Consider the following 9759-nt stretch of genomic DNA (forward strand, 5'->3'; position numbering starts at 1 on the left):
TTTACATATAATCCCGCCACCAGCCAGTAACATTAGTGGCAGGCTGAGGAGGCTCTAGGTAGTGTGCAATGCGTTAATAAAATGTTAGCAGTTAAATTCTTTGCTTAGCTTTTATAAGGTAGCCTATATATTCTTAGGCAAAAGCAAAATGTGGTGCTGTAGTTTAAATAAACGAATACGCTTCTGCAGGGCAGCTTAAAATTCCTTGATTCAGAAATCCTCTAAATTTACATTTGTGAACCATAACTTAACAAATTGCACAAATAATGTCTTTTCCATTCTTGATCCTGTTACTTTTTGTATGCATAATTATGTAATAATCCTGTTGCATCTACAGTAAGTGCATAGATAGAACAGTAGTCTGTCTCTCAGAACAGCTGTCACACAGTAGACATTTTCTGTGTTGAAAACTTAAGTGCTGTACTCTGAATTTGTATTGTTACTCCAGACTGATTTTTTTAACAGCTTATTGCTCTAAGTGGTGTCATTTGACATCTCAACATCGTTAGCATATATAATTATGCAGTTATGTATTCTACTATAAATATCTTAGTGTTATATTAGTAACTTCTATTAATTGATCCAAAAATAGGAGATGGTTTAGGGAGAACACGTTCCTGTCACTTTGTATTTATAGAAAACATACAGATGTCTGAAATCAGACAATGTGAAGGCTGCCTGTAATTTTTCATTTACATTTACTTGAAATGAGAAAATATATTGCATCCCTTTGCTACCCAATCTCATTCTTGGTTCATCAGGATATGAAAAAAAATTGTAATAGATGTTGATGTAGCCAGTACAGATCAGGGTCATTATTCTGTTATTTGTCTGCCTTGATTTAGGAAGGCTATAACATACTATTGCTTGGCTAGTTTTATTGCATAATTTGGTTTGGAACAAAAATGTTGTGAACAAAAGCTCAGGCACAAACAAGCTATTGGAGAATCTGCCATTGCCAGACCATTTCATCTACAGGAAGCTGTTGCTGGACATGCTCTGAGCCTGAGCTTAAATATGAGCAAAGCCGTGTTAATCTGAGGCTCCAGTTTGGTGTAATGAAGTGTTGAACAGCAGCTTCAGCCTGTGGTATTGCTGCCATCACCCTCCAGTATCTAAGCAGCAGAAGATGCAGGAAGGGTGGTAGTCTTATCCAGCCTCGCAGCTGAATGCTTCACAATATCAAACTAAAACCTTAGCTTGGTTGCCTTGATGGCCAAGATAATGCCAGTACCATACCTTTATAGGGGTGAAGGGCACATTTCCCACAAATGAGCAAATTTGAACAAAATTTTTATTTGGTCCCTGAAGACCTGTGATTTAAAAGATACTTAATATTTTTAACTTAGTATTTCTTTGATATGACATTTATCTCAAAACAAAATTTATTTTCTACAGGTACTACCTTTTGCATCTAAAAGTAAAATTTAAACACAGTTTCAGTCAGAGGAGGAATGTCTTGCTTATCTGTTATTTATAGCAGTTAGATTTGATTTCCATGCGTGTAAAACCAGACTTGTTTTGATCACTCCTTGTACATTATCCCCTTGTTTCCAATGGGGGACGAAACAAAAAAGGTAACTTGGAAATCATGCCATTCTCAAAATGAGATACAGTTAAATTGTACAGTAAGAATTAAATAAATTCTTAAAAATTGAAAGATTAAATTATGTAATGTCTAACACAAGGAAACCAATTGTTAATTACTGTGAAAGAGGAATGATCAGAAGTCTGCCATTTGCTGCCTTGTTAGCAGCTTAACATCATAATAGATTTCAAGAAGGTAGCATTTAAATTTTTTTAATACTTTCCTTAATCGGTTTGCTGAAGAGAATAGCAAAACCCATTGAAAGGTCTGTCAGAAGTAACCATTGTTTATAAGAATGGAAATTTTGAACTTGTGTTCTTCTTAGTCGTCTTCTCACTAACATAAGAGCTATATTGTCGCTAATGAAATTCATAATTAAACGTGTCCTACACAATTTCCTTCCTTTCTTAGCGAAGGGTCCAAAGACCAAATGGTTTTTATTGAACCACTGTCCAGCTACAGAACCACCTCTATTACAAACACAACCAATTCTTAAGAAAACACAGATGTGTACCTTACTGATTCCCTTACTCAGCATGTAGTAAGAAACACTATTTCTACAATTACCTCCAAACCATATTTCATTAATATTTCTCTTTAAAATGTCATGAGACTTTTTAATCCTTTCTCAGCTCTGTTATTATACTAGTAATACATAAGGTTTCTCATTATCTGTAAAGTTACAAGCTTGCTTTCAACTACTTGGTTTACGCTGGAAAATTTATCAACCACTATAAATGTCATACTTCAACTGAAAATTGTTTTTTCTCTCCTAGGTCGTCAAACTGAAGCAAATAGAACACACGCTGAATGAGAAGAGAATATTACAAGCAGTGAACTTTCCTTTCCTTGTAAAACTGGAGTATTCTTTTAAGGTGATCACTATTTCAAAAGTAGTTGTTTAGTTTCGGGAATGTGCATTAACTTTTACACTATAACAGTTTAAGTATTTTTGTTTCCAAAGATGCTTCGCTTTGCACTGTTGCCAGGTCTTGAGCACACTTGCATACACCCCAATTCACCAGGTGATGATTGAAAGTATATCTCCAAATAAATAAATAAAGATTAAATTAAATTAAATAAAGCTCTTAGAGATTTCCCTTGTTTTGGAGGGAAACTGGCTTTTGTACAGCAGGTAGCTTTTAAACATCGTTCTGTCTGTGAGAGAAACCAAAGGATATATTTCTGTGCCAGCATATATGGAATGGTAAATCTGTAATTGTTGTGCAAATTTATTTTATAAATTTATACCAGGTCTTAATGACAACTGTGAAGGGGAACTAAGAACTTCAGGGTTAGCTTCTAATTTCATGACAGTATGTGCTAGTCAGTCTATAAAGAAATGGAGTATTTTCTTAGTTTATAGAGTGATGTGTCCTCTATATATTTCCTTTTATTTTTTTTAATGCTTTTAAAATGAACAAACGTGTTATACCTTAATCTTTACAGTTTCTTTAGAGTTTTGAGGTTTGAGGCTGGGGCCATGGGAGATGACAATACCCTGGACTATCAATTCTGAACTTCTAAGAATGCAAGGTCGTGTCTTGCAGTAGGCATCTCATCTTCTCTTCCTTCAGGTTGCACATTCTGTATCAGGGACTCACTAATTTTCTTTTTCAAATGTACCTCAAAATGGAGTTCTTGAGATATATGATGCTCCTTTTGTCATGTGTGTCTGCCCTTTTTCAAGACTTTCTACCTGTTTTGCTTTTTATTTATTAAGGTCATTGGATGGCTGTAATTTTTCATTTGCAGTTTTTAATAAAATATACTGTATGTAGGAATTGTAGAAACTGTAGCCTAATAGGTATTTGCCTGTGTTTACTTGCTTCCTTAGGACAATTCTAATTTATACATGGTAATGGAGTATGTTCCTGGTGGTGAAATGTTTTCACATCTAAGAAGAATCGGAAGGTTCAGGTAAGAGCATTAATGACATTTTTCTAAAAAAAGCTTATGTTGCTAGTTTGGGCAGAGAGTTTTATGAATTTTGTTAGTATTGAAGAAAAAATTCTGAAAGGATAAGTGCATTCAATTTATCCCTCTTTCAGTGGACATAAACTAGTCAGACAATGAAAAAGTTGCAATTATTTCTTATTTTTCAGTTACTTAATGCAGGCATTCATAATCTATGCATGATAAAATCTTGGAATTCCTATGCATATTGTCACTGAAATTGATAATAGTTTCTAGAAGTAAAATTTGAAGTCTAAGTTCTATATTGTGGCATATGTTCGTTTTGATTTACATGTGTATTTTAGCTGCAAATCTTAAATTTAGGGAATGAGTGTATCAGTTCTAAAGTGTTTGGTGTTTGCCCTTTTTTTTTTTTTTTTTTTTCCCCAGTTAAAGAACCAGCTAACAGATACTTAATTTGTCTATCCCTGGCAGTTATATGGTTGTTTCAGTATATTACCAATAGCATTGAGGTACTTAATACTCTCTTCATTCTTCACAGTGAACCCCATGCACGGTTTTATGCAGCTCAGATAGTGCTAACATTTGAGTACCTCCATTCATTAGACCTCATCTACAGAGATCTAAAGCCTGAAAATCTTTTAATTGATCAGCAAGGATACATCCAGGTACGATATTCTTCGTATATTTAGGGAGCAGAGTCATACAGTGTAGGGTTAGGTAATTCTAGCAAATGTGTTTAGAATAAATGGTCTGAAGCTGGCGTCTTAGCATGTGTTCAGGGAGCATTAAAATGTGCTGCTGCTTAGTAATGGTTAAAAACATTGGCTTGTACTTCCTCTGACTAAAATTAAGTATGCACAATAGAGCTGTCTGCAGCTGAGCGAGTTGTCAAGATTTCCCTTGGGGTCTGTGGGGAGAAGAAGGTGATTACATGGCTCTGTTCATCTGACCTATTTTGTATGACTGTCCTAGAACAAGATGAAACGTGCTTTAAAATGTTTGGTTGTCTGCATTGTCTGTATAAGTAGTTTAAGAGTCCCAGCTTAGATGTCAACACCAACACTCTAATACTTAATTTCAGTCAGTTATCCCACCCTTGGAGAGTCATAACCTTCTCAGCGTGTCTGGAGTAAGAGCTGAGCTGAGATCAGGTCGGAATTGTGGTGCTGCAAATGGTGACTTTGGTTTTACAACAGACTCTCACGGCACCTCCTCATCTTCCTTTTAGCTCTTAGGTTTTCATTCCAAAGGCAGATGGGAAGGTGGTATACAGCATCAAGCTCTTTGCAATGCTTTGCAGTCCTTAAACTATAGGAACTCTTCTTTCCTCATTTTGTCACCTTTTGCCATAGCAGTAGGTAACAGGAAAGTACATAATAAAAATGCTCTACAGAAGTAGAAAGAATTTGTATCTTATGTTATTTATAACTGTAAAGTATAATTTTGCATGGAGAATAAAATAACCCTGTAGGGAGAAGAGAATTTGAAGTTCCGTTGGTTTGGTGGGGAGCACCACTGAAGTAAAGCTGTGAATGGTGTGCTCCACAATAGGCAACAGTATGGTTTAGTGATGGTGGACAAACTGCAGGTAAAGGATCCAGCAGTCGCTCTTCCCATGGGCGACGGATCGCTTCTGCTTCTGAACAGGGGAGGGGAGTTCGTGTTCATATGTTGATACTGCAGCTCAAAGTAAATTTTGTCTAGAAACTGCTTGTTTTCTTTTTAATTTTAAAGCCATTACTGTTTGTCCCTTGTCTGCAGTGTATTCTTCTTACATAAACTGATGCATGTTCACCAATGCAGAAATGTTCTTTGCTGACTGAAGGGGGTTTGTCTAGTCAGCACGTCACCCTTTCCATTCAGTTCCAGCTTTTGCATGCTGTTGTTTCTACCAAAAATGAAGAAAAAGCTGCCTTGATAGTTTGGAGTTCAGCTTAATTGTGACACTAGTGTATCAGAAACATCAGCACAGGCTATTGTGTAATTAGCAATGGCTATCATTGTGGTACAGTATGTTTTCTCAGGGAGTAGGTCGGAAATTATACCAAGAAGGAACAAACAAAAGAAACAGATCCCCAAGAAGCATAGACTAGATAGCTTGTGAAATGCTGAGACCAGTTTCTTGTAACTTCCTGGCTTCCATATGTATTCCACAATACAGTCCAGGAAATGTCACAGAGAGGATGATACCACATACAGAGTGCTGAAAACTTACTGCAGAAAACATGACAACTGGAATGAAGAATTTGTAATGGCCAAAAACTTGCCATTTGAATACAGTTACTGCTACGTTTCCCCCCTAGTTCTCAAATAAACAAGCTTGTCTCTGGTCACGCTTTCAAAGATACTTAGAATCAGAAGTTACTGGAAGACCTCTTTTTATGTTGTCTTATTCCCATACTAATTTTACATATAACCTTTATACACTTGTGCAATAAAATTCTAAATTTACAAGACTGGAGGATGTCTTAACCCGTTTTGCTGGTTCATTTATTTGTTAACTAAAGGAAAAGATAAACACAATGTTCGTACTAATGTTCTTTAAACATTCAGCAATATAAACAGTCTGATGTAGAAAAGTCTAAGAAAAATGATTAATGTAATTGCAGTATGTGTGGAAGATTGGTAAGCCATAGTTCCCACTGTTTTTTTTTAAATTATAAATGGAAGAAGGGGGAAAATACATATTTTGTGGTTTTTATGTTTATTAATTTTATCACGAGAAAACTTCTGTCTGAATTAGAAGTATCAGAATGATGCCTACTAAAAGTACATCTGACTAAATTATACATGTGATTTGAGATGATACTATGTGATTTGAGAAGCAAATTTTTCCTCTTCATAAAATAGCTTTCCAAAATATTTTAAAAGTACTTCATTTGAAATTTCTTTGTAGAAATGCACTGACAGTCAATCTATTTCTTCTGATGACAGGTCACGGACTTTGGCTTTGCAAAAAGAGTAAAAGGACGAACTTGGACGTTATGTGGGACTCCAGAATACCTGGCACCTGAAATAATTCTCAGCAAGGTACTTTGTCTTATTGCTCAGCCATGCATCTGATGCAGTTAAAACTTCTCACCCAATTTATTAAACTCTGAGGGGTAAACAATTGTTGATAACTTCCAAAAATCAAATCTTGACTAGTCAACGCCGAGTTACACAAAATGTAGTTGTTGCATTGTAGGTATCTTTTTTAGTGTACTAAAACTTACTCCAAAACAGGGATTTTCACATAACTCTACAGAATTTTCTAGATATGCTTGTTGTGCGACTTGTGAGGGAAATAAAAAGATCTCAATAATCTTTGTTTAGGTTATTTAACTAGCATCCTTATCAGAACAGCAGATCCGAGTAATTACATTCTGAAGTGTTAACAGACTAGAACAGGAACTCCAGAGGTAACAAGAACCACATTTTTGACGAATCAGTAGTCGCTAAATAGTTGCAGTGTTTTGTGTGTAAGGCACTTTACGTGAGATCAGACGTGACAAACCACTGCTTTTAGACATGAAGTATGTGCAGTCTAAGCTTACTGTGGATCAGTTTGTGTCTAGTACTTGCACTAATTTTTGGAACATAGAAGAAATATTATTTTTCACTTAGGTTTTTAAAAGGGCTCAGAGAACACGTATAAAATTGATGGGGTTGGAGTGGTATTCTCCCTTTTTAAATATTAAATAGGATTTACTAACAATTTTATGTTCCAGCTTTAAAGATCAGATCATAAATATCTTTCTAATACCTAATACTTTTAAGCTCGTGTAGCTAGTTTGCCAAGTATTAAAGTGAATGTTCTGAAATGTGAATAATCAAGCAAAAAGATGATGGTGTACAATGTAGGAAGTATGGTCATATTTAATGAAATTTCCCTGAAGTTTGAAAGAAGTTTTGATCATTCTGTAACAGGATTATTTTTATTTTAAATATAGAAAATAAGTAGAGCCCATTTCTGTCACTTAAGGAGTCATGTCACATCGGTGTAAAGACATCACTGAAACTCGGCGCAGGAACATGTGCAAAATATTTCGTTACTGATTCACTGTCCTCACTGTATTATTGCTGTTGGAATCTGTGAGCTTCAGTTTGGCTTGAACCGTGTTGCAAGTTCTGTATTGAACAAGCAATAAAGAGTTTGCTTTCTTTGATTTTTCGTAGATGTATATTGAAAATCTAACTATGTTAGAAATGGAACTAACGATATTTCTCATTTTACCCAGGGTTACAACAAGGCAGTGGATTGGTGGGCGTTAGGAGTGTTAATCTATGAAATGGCAGCTGGATATCCCCCATTCTTTGCAGATCAGCCCATTCAAATTTATGAGAAGATTGTGTCTGGCAAGGTGAGTGAAGGTATTTTTGGAAACGGAGGTTGTGTTTGCAGAACCTGGTTTTTGTGTGGAGTAGATGGAGGATTATTGGCTGCTAGACAGTGAGCAACTTGAGAAGAATATGGGGAAAGGTTAACACATGCTTCTTAAGTATGGACATTGTTACAGTAATACTAAAAATCAAAGTTCTAAAGATCTGTTCCCTGCCTTCAAATTTAAAACACAAATTACTAAATTTACAGACATTGCCGTGTTTTAACCTTCTATGCTTAGATAAAAATGATCGGACTGCTGTTCAGCTGTATGCTTAATTTGCTTAGCTGTTTTCCAGAAATATTTTTGCAGTTTTGAGAAGCTCTGAAGAGCTTCATAATTAGTTTTTTTTTTTTCTGCAGTCCTGTAGTTCAAGACTTGTGTAATGTTCTGTTCAGCTTTCATTGCTACATAAAATGATAAAAAAGTGTGTCCAGCTTTTCTCTTTTATTTTTCATTAATATCTCTTGGTGTGCCAGATAGCATAGAAATGTGATCATTCTGTTGTTTCTCCTGCCAGCGACGTCGTCTCGTCATGTTTCTTCGTCCTCACTTGATTTGTTACAGTTCTTCTCTTCTTTGTCCCTTCATAAACACATTCTGTGCTGTATCTTATGTGCTTCTGTAATGCTAATCAGGGGAAGTGCCTCAGTAGACCCTGCGGTACACTGCAGTGAGATTCATTCCTGTCTAAGATCTTACTTGAATCAAGAAGCTGATTGCTCTTTGAAACTCTGTGACTCTTCAGCTGTCTTCATGAATATATGAGAATTAATTTATGAAGACTTATTTTTAAATAAACGTTTATCATCTAAACTAAAAAAACTTGGGCATTTTTTGCAGTTGTATCTAATTTGCTCAACGTTTATGCTGTTGATCATCTACTTTTTTTACTGAGTGGATGGTTGCAGAAAAAGCACTGTGCTTGGACTCTGGAAAATCTAACATTCAGTTCTCAGCCAGCAGTATGTTTCCTTTATAGTATCAAGTTCTAAGTTTCATTTAATCTACCTCATGCACTTAGTTCTCGACTTAAAAAAATGGAGTTAATATTTCCTTCTCAGCTGTCTAGATACCGTATTTATTAAAACTTGTGAATTTCTCACATACCACAGTAGATCCATAGACAGGTAAACTGAATCAGTGTCCTTGATTATCAGACCTCTTGATTTCACATGTTTTTATGTTAAATGATACCATGTTCTGCATTTCTGTTGTAACTGATCAGCTGAATATAGGGAGTGTCAAACGCTGAGACTATGGGCATGACAAATACAACTTTCTGCCTCTTCTCCTTTCTTCTCTCTGCCATCTCAGTCAGTCTTAGTAGATTTTTTCCTAGTAAAACCCTATGTAATTACATCTCATGAATCATCTTCAAGTATTTCTTAGCCAGGTTTGAGTGAATTGTATTGGCAAGTCACTCCTGTGCTATTTTCAAACAGTGCTGTATTATTTATGTACTACTTCTGATGTTCGTGTGTTTAGTTAGAAACCGATCACAGTATAGCAGAAAGTTTCAGACTGAATGTTCATATATGATAGCTGAATGTTCAGTTTTTTCAGAGCATACCTACGTATTTATATGCTGCGTATATGCTATACTATGCTGTATCTCCTGTCTACGTGTTTGTGTATATATAACCTAATGTAAAAATTTGTTTCTAGAAAATGCTTGAGAATGCCTTGAGATGATGATGTGTTGGTGCGGCATCAAGTTAAATCTAGCTTTTTTATCATTATTACATTCAATTAATATTTTTTCCCCAACTCAATCAGATCTAGAAACTTTCAATTCAAAAAACGTTAGATGGACAAGTTAATGCTATTGATAAAGCTTCCGTGAAACAGAAATACATGTCCAGCAATAATCATCTCTCTCTTAAT

The 9759-nt window shown here is 35.4% G+C and overlaps 1 protein-coding gene across 3 annotated transcripts in view; it reads left to right on the forward strand.

Annotated features, from left to right (window-relative positions):
- Positions 1–9759, forward strand: part of LOC104492966 (cAMP-dependent protein kinase catalytic subunit beta) — a 34832-nt gene that overhangs the window by 17825 nt on the left and 7248 nt on the right. For all 3 annotated transcript variants that reach the window (XM_010135575.1, XM_010135576.1, XM_010135577.1), the window contains 5 exons: positions 2365–2463; positions 3426–3508; positions 4047–4173; positions 6443–6538; positions 7729–7851. In XM_010135575.1, coding sequence (XP_010133877.1) covers positions 2365–2463; positions 3426–3508; positions 4047–4173; positions 6443–6538; positions 7729–7851 — 528 coding nt within the window. The remainder of the gene's footprint in view (positions 1–2364; positions 2464–3425; positions 3509–4046; positions 4174–6442; positions 6539–7728; positions 7852–9759) is intronic.

The sequence above is a fragment of the Buceros rhinoceros genome, unplaced genomic scaffold, assembly GCF_000710305.1.
Source record: "Buceros rhinoceros silvestris isolate BGI_N320 unplaced genomic scaffold, ASM71030v1 scaffold19814, whole genome shotgun sequence".
NCBI classification, from domain to species: domain Eukaryota; kingdom Metazoa; phylum Chordata; class Aves; order Bucerotiformes; family Bucerotidae; genus Buceros; species Buceros rhinoceros.